This window comes from Channa argus, chromosome 7, assembly GCF_033026475.1.
Source record: "Channa argus isolate prfri chromosome 7, Channa argus male v1.0, whole genome shotgun sequence".
In the NCBI taxonomy this organism is placed as follows: Eukaryota; Metazoa; Chordata; class Actinopteri; order Anabantiformes; family Channidae; genus Channa; species Channa argus.
The window spans coordinates 19,557,301-19,571,350 of record NC_090203.1 but is presented as its reverse complement, the minus strand read 5'-3'; the positions used below and the strand labels follow the sequence as shown (position 1 = coordinate 19,571,350).

Here is a 14,050-nt window from a genome sequence, read left to right as displayed (position 1 = left end):
GTGTGATCTTATCCCACTAAAGAGTGACTGTGGCACAGATTGCTGAAAATTTAAACCGCATACATTATGTGACTTAAAATGTATCCTGCTTGGTACTAGATACCAAAGGACATCTTCAGAGGTCTTGTAGAGTCTCTGCTTCACTACAGCATGTTTAACAGTTGATCTGATAATGTTGTGGCTGATTGGTGTATATCCAAAGTAGAGATGCTAGAATGTAACAATTAGCAGACAATTAGCAGAAAAGAGAAAACCATAAAAATAATCTAGACATCAATTGTTAAAAATCAGGCTCCATCTTAAGTGTCACAAATGAAGTTGCTTTATTGTTTTTAGATTTTCCAAAGACTGAAAAGCTGAGAAAAAATAAAAATAAATTCTATTTTGCTAAACATATAAGACCTATAAGATTAGAATGTTGCATAATCAATCAAATTACGGGTTCATAACTGATGAAGTAACAGAACAGCCAAAAGGAACAGAAATTACTGAATCATTTTAGACATCATTGCAAAACTAAACTTAAGGGGAAAATACAGAAATGTAATCACAAACACATCCCACCCCTGCAGAACAAAATACATAGTTTCCATTAGATCAAGCAATATTTTTAGCATAGTAGATGCAATATGTTAAAATATTTCAGGATGAAATATATTTATTTCCTTAAGTTGCATGGCATTAATCAACTTTTTAATATAGTCTTGGTAGTTGTGAGGATTGCAGGCTCACTTAGCACCAAACTCTTCTTTCACTAAATGATGTTTAACCTGAGTTTAGCAAAGCCCAAGAAAGGACGGCAAAACAAAAGAGAACAGGAGTAATGGTAAAAAAAAATCAAACGTTATGAATTTAAATGGGGACGGGGAAGACGATGACATGGCAAACATGTGGTAGTAGAATTAAACAGGATAAACATAAATGACGTGAGCAACATACTTCAATATACCCAATTTAACTCCCTTCTACCCTTCCAGGACAATATTATGAGGAGCTCCATCCAAATAAACCACCATCTCCTCTCCTGCTTGTTGCTCTGCCTGCTGCACGTCCCCAACAGCTGCTCCTTCATATACGCCTCCCTCCACCTGTAAGGTGCAGTTGTCCAGCTCTGTTACGATGTAGTGGGTGCCCTCATCATTGACAATGACCTGGGTTAAACCTTCCTTCATCATCTGGGATGCAGCAAGCTGCAGCACCTCCTGCACCTCCTCCTGCTCCTGTTTCACCTCCGAAAGCATTCCACTCTGCAAAGCCTCCGTCGTCTCAGGTGTTAAGACCTCATGAACGATGGCCGTCTCTCCTTGCATTTCCTCCTGATGGCCCATTTCACTGACGGCGCTGAGCAGAGCGTCCAGAGCTGTGGTCGATTCTGAAACAATGTGACTTTTTCCTGTGGCTGCAACTGCTACCCCTCCTCTAGTTGCAGCCTGCAGCTCCTCCCTGGCCTCCCCCGACTCTAGTACCACATACTGTGTGCTGCCTCTGGCCAGGTGAGCCCCAGCGGATGCCACTTCCCTGCCTGAGGCTATGACTTGGCCGTCTTCAGTGATGTGGAGCACCTCGGCAACCTGGCCGGCCATGGCCAGCGTCTGCAGGGTGGCGGCAGCAGACTCCTCCAGGGCCTGGTCGATGGCCACCTCTCCATCGCCGTAGCCCTGGATGATGATAACCTGCTGAACTTGCTCATCAGAAGCTTCTGATGAGCTCTTTCTGTGGACAGGAGAACCCACTGACTCTGCTTCCACAAATGTAGCCCCTTGGCCTTTAAGACGACACTCGAAAGACTTGGAGACAATACCTGAAGAACAAAAAAATTTGACATTATTTTTCACATTTTTAACATTTAGCTCACACTGCTAAAACATAAACTAAAGCATCTGGGAAGTTCCCGTGCATTATGCATTATACCAGCTAAGTACACAGACAAAAGACGACAGAAGCTAAAATGAGAGCTGGACAGTCCAAACACAGAGGGAAATAATTTAGTGGCATGATGGTCGGGATCACGTCCAAAAGTACTAAAATAGGCACGGCAAGTACTGCACACGCAGTACAACACACTGCCGTTCATCTTTATACTCTCTTGTTCTCAACTTTCATGCATCCATCACTGAGAGAAAAAAAAAGCAAAGGGCTATAAGGAAAGCTAAGTTGATATAAAAGGTGATGTAACACTTCACATATTTGTGTCACTTAATGCATGAAAGGAGACAGAATATGGAGATATTAGGCTGGCGGAAGAGTGCAGAGAGATTCGACTGGTGCTAATTGAGCCACACTGTGCCCTCTCAGATCACGGGTTGCCATGGCGTTTCCAAGGTGATAGGAACAGTGTTAGAAATGGCATTGTTTAAACAGCGCCTGGCTCAGACACTTGTAGGATAATCTATGCAGAAAAATGGGAATTTGAGACAGTGAAGAGGGGACTCTGTTCACACCTAAGCTTCTAGGCACAGATTACACATACAGTACTATTGTCAAGGGAAGAACATATTGACCCTAATTTGCAATGTTTCAGTTTCACCCAAAGGTTTGCACTTCAAAGTTTTCAGATTCCACAACACTTTAGGCTCATCAAAGACTTCCAAAAAAAGTCAGTCTCTGAAACCTTAACTTTGCAGGTAATGACAACACACCCTTTTTCTGTTGTTGTTTTTGCTCGATTTCTGAAAAGTTAACATTTGGAGGTGCAAAGTTCACCTCCAAGGTTAGCTAAAAGATCACACCCATCTCACAGTACAGACAGGAACAAACTCATCAATCATTGATATTCCTCTCTCCCTCTGACATTTAATGTCCTGCACTCACAAGGTTGACACTGTGATCAGAAAGTCAGAGTTGTGCTGCAAACAGTCTGTGACCCAACTGTGCCCTGTCCTCATCTAGTGTAAACAGGCACACAGATGTGTACTGTAGCTTTAACTCGCACTCTCACTGGAGAAGTAGGCAGTGATCACTGGGTCTTTGATGACAGCCACACTGTTAATCCAAAGATACACTCACAGAATGAACTGTTGGTACATGTTATTTAAGCTTAAACCTCAAGTGGCAGAGGAAACAGATTGTGTCTGATATCAGAGTGAAATGTCGGGACCTGGACACATAGAAATAAACCACCAAAACACGGTGTCTTCTTACATTTTACAGCGATAGACTATTTGTTTAATTGGTCAACTCATGTGAAGACGAGCAGAGGATTACTTGTCTGGGACTCAAATGTATAAATCTGTTGTGTGCTCACGTTCACACTCTATCATACTGTTTGATAAATCATCAAAAACTGACATTATCTTAAAAGTGAGAAGATGAAAACTTGTTGAGTCTGGATAGGGGGGTATTTAATGACATCTACCCACACATACACCCACACCTGTCTACACCTGCCAGGTTTATTTTAGGGAGTAGATAAAAAGGAAAGAACACTGGACAAAAGACAGCCCTTCTAAGTTCTTTTTCAACAAAGACTGGTTTGATTTATGCCGAACAGCGGAAAGGTTAGCCAGTGTTTTCTGCTGTTGAGTCTTAATGGAGTTAACAAATGACAGAGAATTTACAAATCTACATGTCACAGAACAAAAACTGATATTGGGAGAGTGTAGTCTTTTCAGTGAGTACAGACATGGTGATTTACTGAAGACGAAGCTGTTTTCATTCTTCCACTCAAAAGATTTTTCTCTCGGTGTGTTTTCATACCTGGTTCACACAAGCGGTTACTACAAATTCTGGAAGCACTCTCCTCTTAGTGTAAAGGAAACCACAGCAATCAGACCATACCCTTGATCTGAAGAGCATTTTCGTTTTACTCTACGACCTCGTTTGGAATTCTATCAGCTACACTACAGTTTGTTGTATAGCTCGAATATTTTGCAAACTTAATGGAAAGTGCTCCCTTATTGTGACCTATGGAGAAAGACAATAGGTCTGTCGACTTCATTTGTCTTTTTGCCTCACTCTCCCATCAACGACCGGCCTCTATTAATCTCAGTTTATCTACTGCACATTTCATGCTGCCTTTATACGTGTAGTATGAGATAACAATGCACATTTGCTTCAAGACAGTATAACAGCGAATATGTGTATATCACTGTGATGCTGTAGTACACAAGCAACAAGCTAGTGTAGTAAGTATCAATTCTACTATTTGTATCTCAAGTGACAAGCACAGTAGTTAGTGTGTGGAGGGAGTCAGCACTGTCAAAGACAGCCAGAGGAAGTTGGCATTTTGAGCAGCAGAGGTTACCTATTTACACAGAGCTACGGGGCCCATGCTAACTGCCTACGCCAAAACGCTGTGAGCTGAGAGGTCGGCGGGAGAGGACAATAACTCAATGGCTGTGCAGTTTCTGCTGCATTACCATAAAACTCTTAATAATAGTACATACGTGTGTGTTTGTGTGTTTAGGAGGGAGAGGTTATATTAATGTGTTCGGTCCAGTGTGTGAATGTCCAGCTTGGCAAAGCCTGGTTTTGCCATTTTGTGCCAAACATGTGTTAACGCATGTTCTTTGGATTCACATGTTGTATGTACTATTTTGTGTGTCAACATGTGGGTGGAATGTTCAGGTCAGGCATTTCTTTGTGTGTGTGTGTGTGTGTGTGTGTGTGTGTGTGTGTGTGTGTATACACAATATGTGCTACTGGGTATGTATATGTATGCGAGTCCTTTCACGTGCTTGTTTATGTGTGTCTGTTACATTGTGTATAGGGCTTTGTTTGTTGTAAGGCTATGCATTGCTAGAGTGTGTCACATTAGCCATGGGGTGCTGTCGGCGGGGCCCAGCGGCGGCCTGCTGAGGTTTATGGAGTGTCACTCAGTCGCTGCGGCCGTGAATCAAGTTAATGTTGCAGATCCCATCTCTTCAGTTGTCCTGTGCTCCTGGTGGAAGAACAACATTTGAACAGCGTGATTTGGCCCCGGCGAGAGGCTGATGCCTGTTTAATATGTGTTTTGAGTGTTCTGACTGACTGATTTCCTTAACAGGAAGTAGGAATGAGGATGAGCCTGAGAAAGAGAGAGAGGCAGGAGGCTTTATTGGCTGTGATCTGAAACAAGATGGAGGCTCCCTGAGAGGAATAAAATACCACAGGGAAAAAAAGCGGCAATGTCATTTTGATTTCCAGATGACAGGAATGTCTCGGGGAAAGTGTGATAATAAACTTGTACAGAGCTGGAAGTAAATGTGGGGAAACTGGACTTTTTCTGTGAACTTGCTGAATACTAATTTTCTGCAGGACAGATGGAAAATCCTGCACAGGTTTGTGTATTCCTATATTTGGCTATCTGGATGACTGTTTATGTAAGACCAGGGAGAAAATGGCAAACAACATGAAATTAAGAGCTAACTCATGTAGTTGGATCGGGCGCCTTCAAATAAATAAAAAGTCAACCTTTTTTTGTAAAATAGCTTTTCTTTGCAATTAACATTGGGAAGTGACCTGATTTGCTGCCACAACTGATTTGCAGGATTAACCATGGTTTCCGAGAATTTGTCAGAGTTGTAGAAGTGGTACCAAAAAAAAAAAAAAGATTTGTACATGCTGCGGTGTAACAACAGTACCATTAAAACAGTTACGTCTAATCCCCAAGTGCTTCTTCTTTTTAAACTCTTCTTTATGCTTATAGTCTGTTAAACTGTTTCATTAGGAAAAAAAATCATTAAAGAATGAACTTCCTACACTGCATGAAAAGATAACTGTGATATAAGTGAATCCATTCTCAAAACTCCTAATGAATGAAATACTGCTGAAATTAATATGAACCTAATTTTGCTGGCAACTCCTCTGGAACCCCTTTAAGGACCCTTAGGTGATCTCTGGACCGCAGTTTGCTAACCATTTCGCACGGCGTAACTCCGTGCCTCGTATTAGCGCCAGGTCAGCGCAGAAGCCTCCCTGCTCAGTGTACAGTACAGACGCAGTTATTGATGAGCGGATCAATGGGCTGGACAATGGCGGGGGCTCGGGGCCTTTAAGTGGCATTACTTCAGCTCAGAGAGGCCGCTTGGGGAGCGGTCAGACAGCACTTACCAGCAGTTAGAGAAATTAACCTTAACACAGAGACACCAGCACACACACAATCAATTACACTTGCTGTAACACGGGTCAGCTTGATGCAAATATAAGCTCACTTGCACATGTACATGTAATCAGGCCAGCGCACACACACTAGACCTGTTGTACTTGTGAGGCCATTTGTGCTGGTTGTATTCATCCTTTAATGCGCAACACTCAAGGTTTTCTTAATGCCCACCACAATAAACCCTAACTGGTTCATAAGGACAAAAGTACTCAAAAAGTATACACACTCTGAAAGACAAAGAATAAACATTGCAGCAAGCAAAGTCAATTATACTGTATCAAGCCATAAGACAAGAGAGGAGAATAAAACATGCTCACCAAATCAATTACAAGGTCAATGACAGGACCATGAAGAAGCCAGTGCTACCACAGCACAAAACCCTTTACAATCCTTTTACTAGCCGATTACCTCCAATTATAGATATGAAGCCAGTGCCTTAAAAACAGCATGATGGAGACTCCTAAACCTGACACACATATGGTTGTTATTTGTGGGTGGATTTTTAAAGATGAGGTGATATATGTGTGTGTATATCACTTGCAGGCGTTTGAAGGTGACACTGCTAAGTAGATAAAGTGTCAGTTCTGGGTGGATCCAGGTCACCAGAAAGGGCCTGCATTTGAGAGACTGTGTTTTTGTGTCTGTGTGCTACTGTACTATTACTGTATGTGCAGGAGTTACTGTCTTATTTATGTATTTAATTTAATGTGGCTATAACGTACTTAAATTAGGTAACACATTCACGTCATGTAAATATGTCATTTCATTTTTCCTTATAGAGATTTTGATTGTCTTCATGTGCTATTGTTGTTTCAAAGGTTTTAGGTAAATGTTACCTGTGAAATAATTTTTAATTCTTAAAAATGTGATACACTGTTGTATTTCATTGTATCCAGTACACTATTTGTGTACAGTCATTGCATTGACCTAGTTTTATATTCATGCTGTACATGAAATATTATTGCAAGCATTGTTTAGTAAAATGTATCTATAGAGGTTTATGTGCGTACATACATTTCTTTCATATCACATAGACTCTAGACCATAGGGTGTCCAGCAAACATCTTTAGGTGACTGCATATAATATTTGAATGGTTTTAAATAAATAATAGAAACTTTATATACAATCATCCACTTGTGTGTTTACTTTATGCATATTTGTATCTTCTCTGCCCAAGCTATGTACATGATGACCTTATCTGCCTCTCTCTCCTTCCCTGTGAGGCCTCAGGCAAAGCTGCGTGTGTTTCCTATGCACGTATGTGTGTGCCTGCCTCCTTGCAAGTGTGTGCGCACAAACTAGCGGGTCAGCTGAGGTCCGGCTGGTGAGTGCTCTACTTTGTCTGGTTGGGACAGCCGCTACTGTCACCTTTACAAACGCCATGAATCAACGCCAGGGAGGACAGGCTGGCCGACCAAAAAACAACCAATTATACAGCAGCCAGATTGACACTGGGTGGACAGGGCAAAGAGAGAGATGGAGACTCACCGAACACAACCCAAGGACGAATAAACAGAAGAGAATGAGGGCACAGACTGACAGAGGCCCTTATGGGCTCTGAGACATAATGGTTCTGAAGGCTAATATTAATCAATCAGTGACTTTGGTGGGAAGGTAAAGAGAATGGTGAATATATACAGTCTATAATGTTATACATATCTGTTAAACTGTCACATATGTTACTGTACGTGCTTCGTTTTTCTCTATCAATTAATGTAAGACGAAGAAGAGTATTTAGTCTGGCAAATTCATGAAGACTCTTTTTTGTTTTAGTAATGTGTTGATAACTTGTTTTTTCTTTGTACGTTTTCGTTACTTACTTTATTTCGAGACTGTAAGTATTGAGACACAAGTCGGTTGAGGCTTTATGTCTCACATACAGCCCATAACGTGTTTTCTGCATATTCCTTCATCATGTACCGAGGGTAAAAGAAGCTAGGTGTAGGATGAATAATGTTATTAGCAATCCAATATGTGTTTAGATTTATATACACAACATTGCAGCATTTCTATGTTTGATACTGAATAAGAACATACACTAAAAACTGAATAGGAGCTTAATATATCAAAACAGGAAACTATGAGAGAAAGCAATGGTCACTGAGTGCACATCATAACAACCACACTCTGGACAATTACATATAGTGTTCCATGGATTGCAAAGTGCACAGAATAACTGTGGTCAGAGGGAATGCAGGTCAGTGCCATGCTCTCAGCTCTTTTTCTGCTGACAGAGGATGTGAGTGTGAGTATAATCTGGTCCTCACTAACTCTATCTGCCTCATGCCCCCAGGTCTGTACCCCCAGAGGGAAAGAGGGGAAGACAGGTGAAAGGTGAAGAGGAACAGTAAACAATATCTATACCCTTCACATTTTATTGTTCCAGCTTTATGGCCTTTTTTTTTCTCTTCTGATATCAGCTTAGACACAAGATGGTAAGGAGCGGGCCACCATTTAAATAGCCCTGAGAGTCTCGTGTCAGCAATTGTTTAACTTGTGTATTGCAGACAAAAGTATTCATGTTATGTAAATTTACACATAAAAGAAACTCCAATGATTTTTAACAAGACGAGAAAGGGACACGCAGGACTATCCATTTAGAGACAAAGAGAAGGTTCGGTTAGAGATGTGAATGTTTAATGACAACACTGTAATGTAGTAATATACCATTATTACTAACATTTTAGATACAGCTGTATTTAGATATTAGACTTGTGCCAAAGTCCCAGCCCATGTTGGAGCTGAGTTCAACATGTGAGGACCAGATGGAGCAGGCTTTCAAACCCAAAAAGCTACATATAAAGGCCTGAGTGCCACATACACATACACTACAGGATCAAAAAGATCAAAGATCAACGGCCTTTCGTGTTCCACATGTTGATTTAGCATGAGTTTTTACGCCAGATGCCTTCTTGCCGAAACCCTCCCGTTTTATCGGGGCTCGGGACGGGCACCAAGGTGGCCCTTGGTGGCTGGGCAGGGCCACACCAGGTGGGGTGGGATTTAAACCCGTAGCCTTTTGCATCCCAACCCAATGTTCTACCACTGAGCCACCTAGATATACACTATAGGATGCAGGACGTTTATTGGAAAGTCATTCTGCAAAATGTAAGACCAAAACACACACTTTGATGAGAATTTATCTGCTGTCGCAATGGATGAAAAGAGCAAACAAGTACGAGCTGAAGCATCACAAAATCAGGCTTAATCAACCTCAGCAGGGCGGTCAGTAAGAGTGCGTCTTATGCTGAAAGGCCTGAAACACCTGATGACTGCAGGTTACATCACTGATTATATGGCCCACAAAAGCATCAGAAGATGCATCATTTCAACTCTAAAAATGACTAACCAGATATGACTAATGTATTACTTTTTGTTGGAGCACCGCTTATTTCCCTGATGCTGTAAATCACAGCTATTTGCACTCTGCAGATGAAGGTCAGAAATGATCACTGTGTGATGGCCAGATGCAAGCAGAAGAAAAGAGACAGAATAGAGAGGGGAGGCGTGTAAGAGCCTAATCCAAGACTCGGAGAAGGGTGGTTGACATGTGAAACAATAACAGAGATCACAACACTCTTCCCCTCTTCTTTCCCATTCCCCCTCCTTCTCGCACTTCTCTCATTCTCCCTATTAGGCATCCTTTCTATATCTCTGGCCTGTTTCCTTCTTCTCTCTCCCGTCTTTCTCTCAAAATCTCTGGAGGTGGACCTTTGATTGCTTCTTTAATTAGCCATGTCAGATGGCTCCGTGGATTTACTGGGGATGTCGAACTTCTACAGATAATTACATGCCGTTTCCCTTTCTCTCTATTGCTACATCCTACCCTCCCTCTATCCATCCCTCCATCCTCCTTTCACTGTGTCCCCCCCCACCCCCTCCATCTATCCCTCTCACTCACTCTCCCATGATTTAATGATTAATTATGGATGTGAGTTTGAGAATAAAAGCTTTTTCGCTAATCAAAATGAAATTTCCCCCCATTCTTGTAATTACAGTGTGAAGATGATGTTGCTGATGTCTTTTTGTTGCCAAGGCCCGGCCGGCGCAGTGATCTGAGGTCCGTCAAGGCAGATGAAATGAATAATGGCAACATAATGGCTTGCTTCAAAATTTCTAAAAACTGGGTGGAGAAATGAAGACACAGTGGACTAGATTGGGGGAGAAAGAGAATAAACAAAGAACACAGACAAAGAGACAGAAGCAGAATACTAGAAAAGATGACAGTACAGAGGCCTGGAAAGAGAAACAAAGGAAGGCCTAAAACTTCCAGCTTGATTTTAGCTCATCGGTCATGGAACGGATGTTTTCTTTATTCAAAGCTTGTGTCGAAACCCAGAAACTATAAAGTCCTTATAGCATTTAGAACTATAACTAAAAATTAAATACCTTAGAACAGGGTTTCTCAGCATTAGCCCCCAACCCTGCTTGTTATCTAACTATCCCTGCACTACCTACAGCTGGTTAACAGGATCAGGGATGTTCAGTCAATCAGAAGCTAAAAGATACCATCTTGTATGTTGCAAAATGTAATCTTTCAGATTTAATTGACTAAAAACACCTTATCCAGGTAATCAGCAGTAGCCCCCGGAGTAGGGGGTCATGAGGACCAGGTTTGGGAACCACTGCCTTAAGAGATTAATCTGGTTGGTGCTTCTGTAATTAACTGATTGATTGTTTGGTCTAAAAATTGAAATATGGTGATTGCTTTTTCTAGAAACTACATAAAACTAATGTCCTCAAATTGTTTTTTTTTTGTTCCAGTTGTCAAAAATGATTTATTTTTTTTTAATGGTTACAAATAAGGATAAATTAAGCAAACATTGACACTTGATATCTTAAACTACTAAATATGTGGCAGTTTAATTAAAGAATGACTTAAATGAAAAAAGTTTGTTTTAATTATTAAAAAGATTCAAAAATAAAAACCAATTATTTCAATTGTAACAGCATTTATTCTCTTATACTGCAATGACAAAAAGGGAACCCACTAAAGGTTGTCTGGCTGGTGATATTAAATGAGTATTAATTGAAACACATTGTTGAGCTCCTAAAAGAGCTAAAATAGTGGAATGATGGATTAGTTCACTGGTAGAATAAGAATCAGGGGCAACAACATTCAATCACACAAAACAACAATGTTTTTCAGTTGTAGCTTCCAAATTGTTAAGATTTGCTGCTTTTCTCTTGTGGGTTTTTATCCCTTTAAGGGTCCAGCTTAAGTATCTGATAGTTAAACTTGGGAGAACCCGTTGACTTCACACTTCTGGAATCAAATTTATGGAGTTCAGTCCAAAACTTTCTAAAACTTGTCCATTCTTCATAAACTATTTTGGGTCAACATAACAGTCCGTGTGAACATAATTTATATACTGCACAACTGCAGTCTGAAAACACGTGCCTTTATCTCCAAACCCAAACAACATAATTTATTTCTATAATGGACAAATTTTCACTCTGCCTTGAGTGGGGTCATCGGCTTTTGTCTTCTGATGAAGTGAGACAGAATTTCATGCTATTTCTTTCAAGTGTATCACATCTTAACCTTTTTCTCTGAGAAAATAACTCACTCAGAGCAGCAGATAGAATATAGTCAACATTACTCAGACTCAAACTTCCATTAAGGAGCAAAGGTCAAACTTGGGCAAGTTCCAAATCCACTGGATCCAGTAACAATATCTATAATGATCTTATCATAGTGTATGCAGCTTGTAGACTACACATAGAAGGTATAAGAGTCTCATTCTTCTTGTTGTTACCTAGTAATTATAATCTTAAATAACAGTTTAATTTACAACCTTTATGATGCCAACTAACTAAAAGTCTACTCATCTAAACAGCATATCCATATAGAATATAGTAAGACAAGTTCATATTGTTCCTTGTGACTCACACTCGTACACAACACACACAGGTCTGTTTGGCTTAGACTCCGATCCACCTTGTCATATTTACTGGGTATTTACCTAACAGAGGCATGCTGGAGATATTTATCGTCCTGATGCTGCTATATATAGGGCTGAGGAGCTCGGTGAGAGGAGAGGCAGGTGCGGTGGGAGGTTGCTTCTCTAATCTCCATCTCCAGGCTGACAGGCCTAAGAAGGCCCTAATGAATGGCTCTTTTCATCTGCACGCCTGTGTGTATGTGACAGTATAAATATTTAGCAATATTGGAGTCAGCTCGTGATTTTACACAGATGGAGTGATTGATGGCTCAGCCCCCTGACGCATGCCAAAGACCATCCTGGGGATGTTATATAAACCACCACAGCCTTTCTCTCTCCCTTCGTCATCATCTCCATCTCTCTCTTTCTCTGTCTTTCACACCGCCTCCTCTGCTCTCCGCCTCCATCCCAGCTTGTCTTCTCACTGTCGATCCGCCCTCTGTGGCTCTGCCAATTTGCTTCACTGTTGAATTTCTATCATACAGTGTGGAGTCTCTACAGTTGTAAGACTGGCTAAATCAGAGGAAAACAACCTGACAGGAAGGAAACTGAGTAGATTGGCATCGACATGTTACTGTGCACACCAGTTTTGTGTTTTAAAACTCTTAATAAAAGATATTTTCATAAAACTACATTCTGAATAATGTCTTTGATTCTTTTCTTTGCCATGTAAATGGTTTTATAATTGATATTTCTACTGTGTAGCAGTTTTTGTGTAAAGTTTTTACACAATATGAAGAGTGACCATGTCTACAGGAAAAGTGTGTAAATAAACACTGCTCCCATGGAAAGGTCAAAGTTAATATGAGATTACACACACACACACACACACACACACACCTACACACACACACGCAGAGAGAGCGACTGAGACACTCAGAAACACATGCACACATTGCTGTCATCTGTGTCAGAGAAAAACCAGACCAGAGTCTCTCAGTAACACACACAAACACATTCTGCCACCAATATGCTGCTGGAACCCTCAATGAAGAATGTGTTTGTGTGCGCTTGTGTTTGTGTATGCAGTTTGGTTTGGTTACTTGTAAGGACTGAATCATGACTGCTCTCAACTACTTTTGTGGGGACTTTTTGCATATTAACAGCTGGAACAAGAATGCTTAGGTTTAGGTTAAAGCTACAACACTGGTTAGAACAAGTTGTGGCTGTGGTTTAGGTATTGTCTCCTAAATTAGGAGAGAACTGATTAAAAAATAAAGAAATCTACATCCTTTTTTTGTGTGTGTGTGTAAACAACATAGACCTTCTGCATAGCCTCTGCATAGCCAATTAAACTAAAATACAAGTACAAAATCCCTAAACAAATATATGAAAACTTTAAGTGGGGGTGTTGAAGATGTATTAACCTTGTAATTGGCTGTGTAAAATATGCTCCCCTAGTAATACAATTTCCTGATTTAATTTGAAAAAATTGGGAAAATATCTCCCTTTTGCCATGTGTTTTCTCATTGAAATGCATTTAAAACTTCAATCTCAATCCTCCCCCCCCCACCCCCCCCAAACACACACACACACCCACACCCACACACTTTCATTCGGGGGAGTACCAGTGCTGGACCACCACATCTATTAATCTAACTGTCCTTTATCGGAATTAGCATTCAAATGTGATTGGTTCCACTGCGCTTTCACTACTGCTTGTAATTCCAACAAAATCCACTCCTATGCAATAACTACAGTGCCCTTCAAGACGACCACGAACTCCCCTCGCTTTGAGAGGTATTGATTTTTATTTGTTCTGTAATGAGAACAATTAGTCTTTTTCCTGCCCTCCTTCATCTATCACCTCCACATTGCTGTGGCTTTGCCACACTGCTGGCCTACGTTCTGATACCTAGCTGAAGGTTCGTTCTTTACGTAGAGGACACCAGTGTACCCTGTTATTATAGATTAAAACTAAACATTAAGTGTGTCAAATTGATCTGATCTTTTTGAAAAACTAAACCTTTTTTTTTCAAGAATATATATTCTTTAAAAGTAAACATAAAATTAAGAACAGAT

The 14,050-nt window shown here is 40.7% G+C and overlaps 1 protein-coding gene across 3 annotated transcripts in view; it reads right to left on the bottom strand.

Moving 5' to 3' along the window:
• Nucleotides 1-306: 306 nt before the first annotated feature.
• The window catches only part of znf407 (zinc finger protein 407), a 135,043-nt gene continuing 121,299 nt past the window's right edge, over nucleotides 307-14,050 (bottom strand). For 2 of the 3 annotated variants that reach the window (XM_067510540.1, XM_067510541.1), the window contains exon 10: nucleotides 307-1,801. In XM_067510540.1, coding sequence (XP_067366641.1) covers nucleotides 966-1,801 — 836 coding nt within the window. In that variant the 3' untranslated portion in view covers nucleotides 307-965. The remainder of the gene's footprint in view (nucleotides 1,802-14,050) is intronic. The other variant, XR_010914849.1, reaches the window with a different exon arrangement.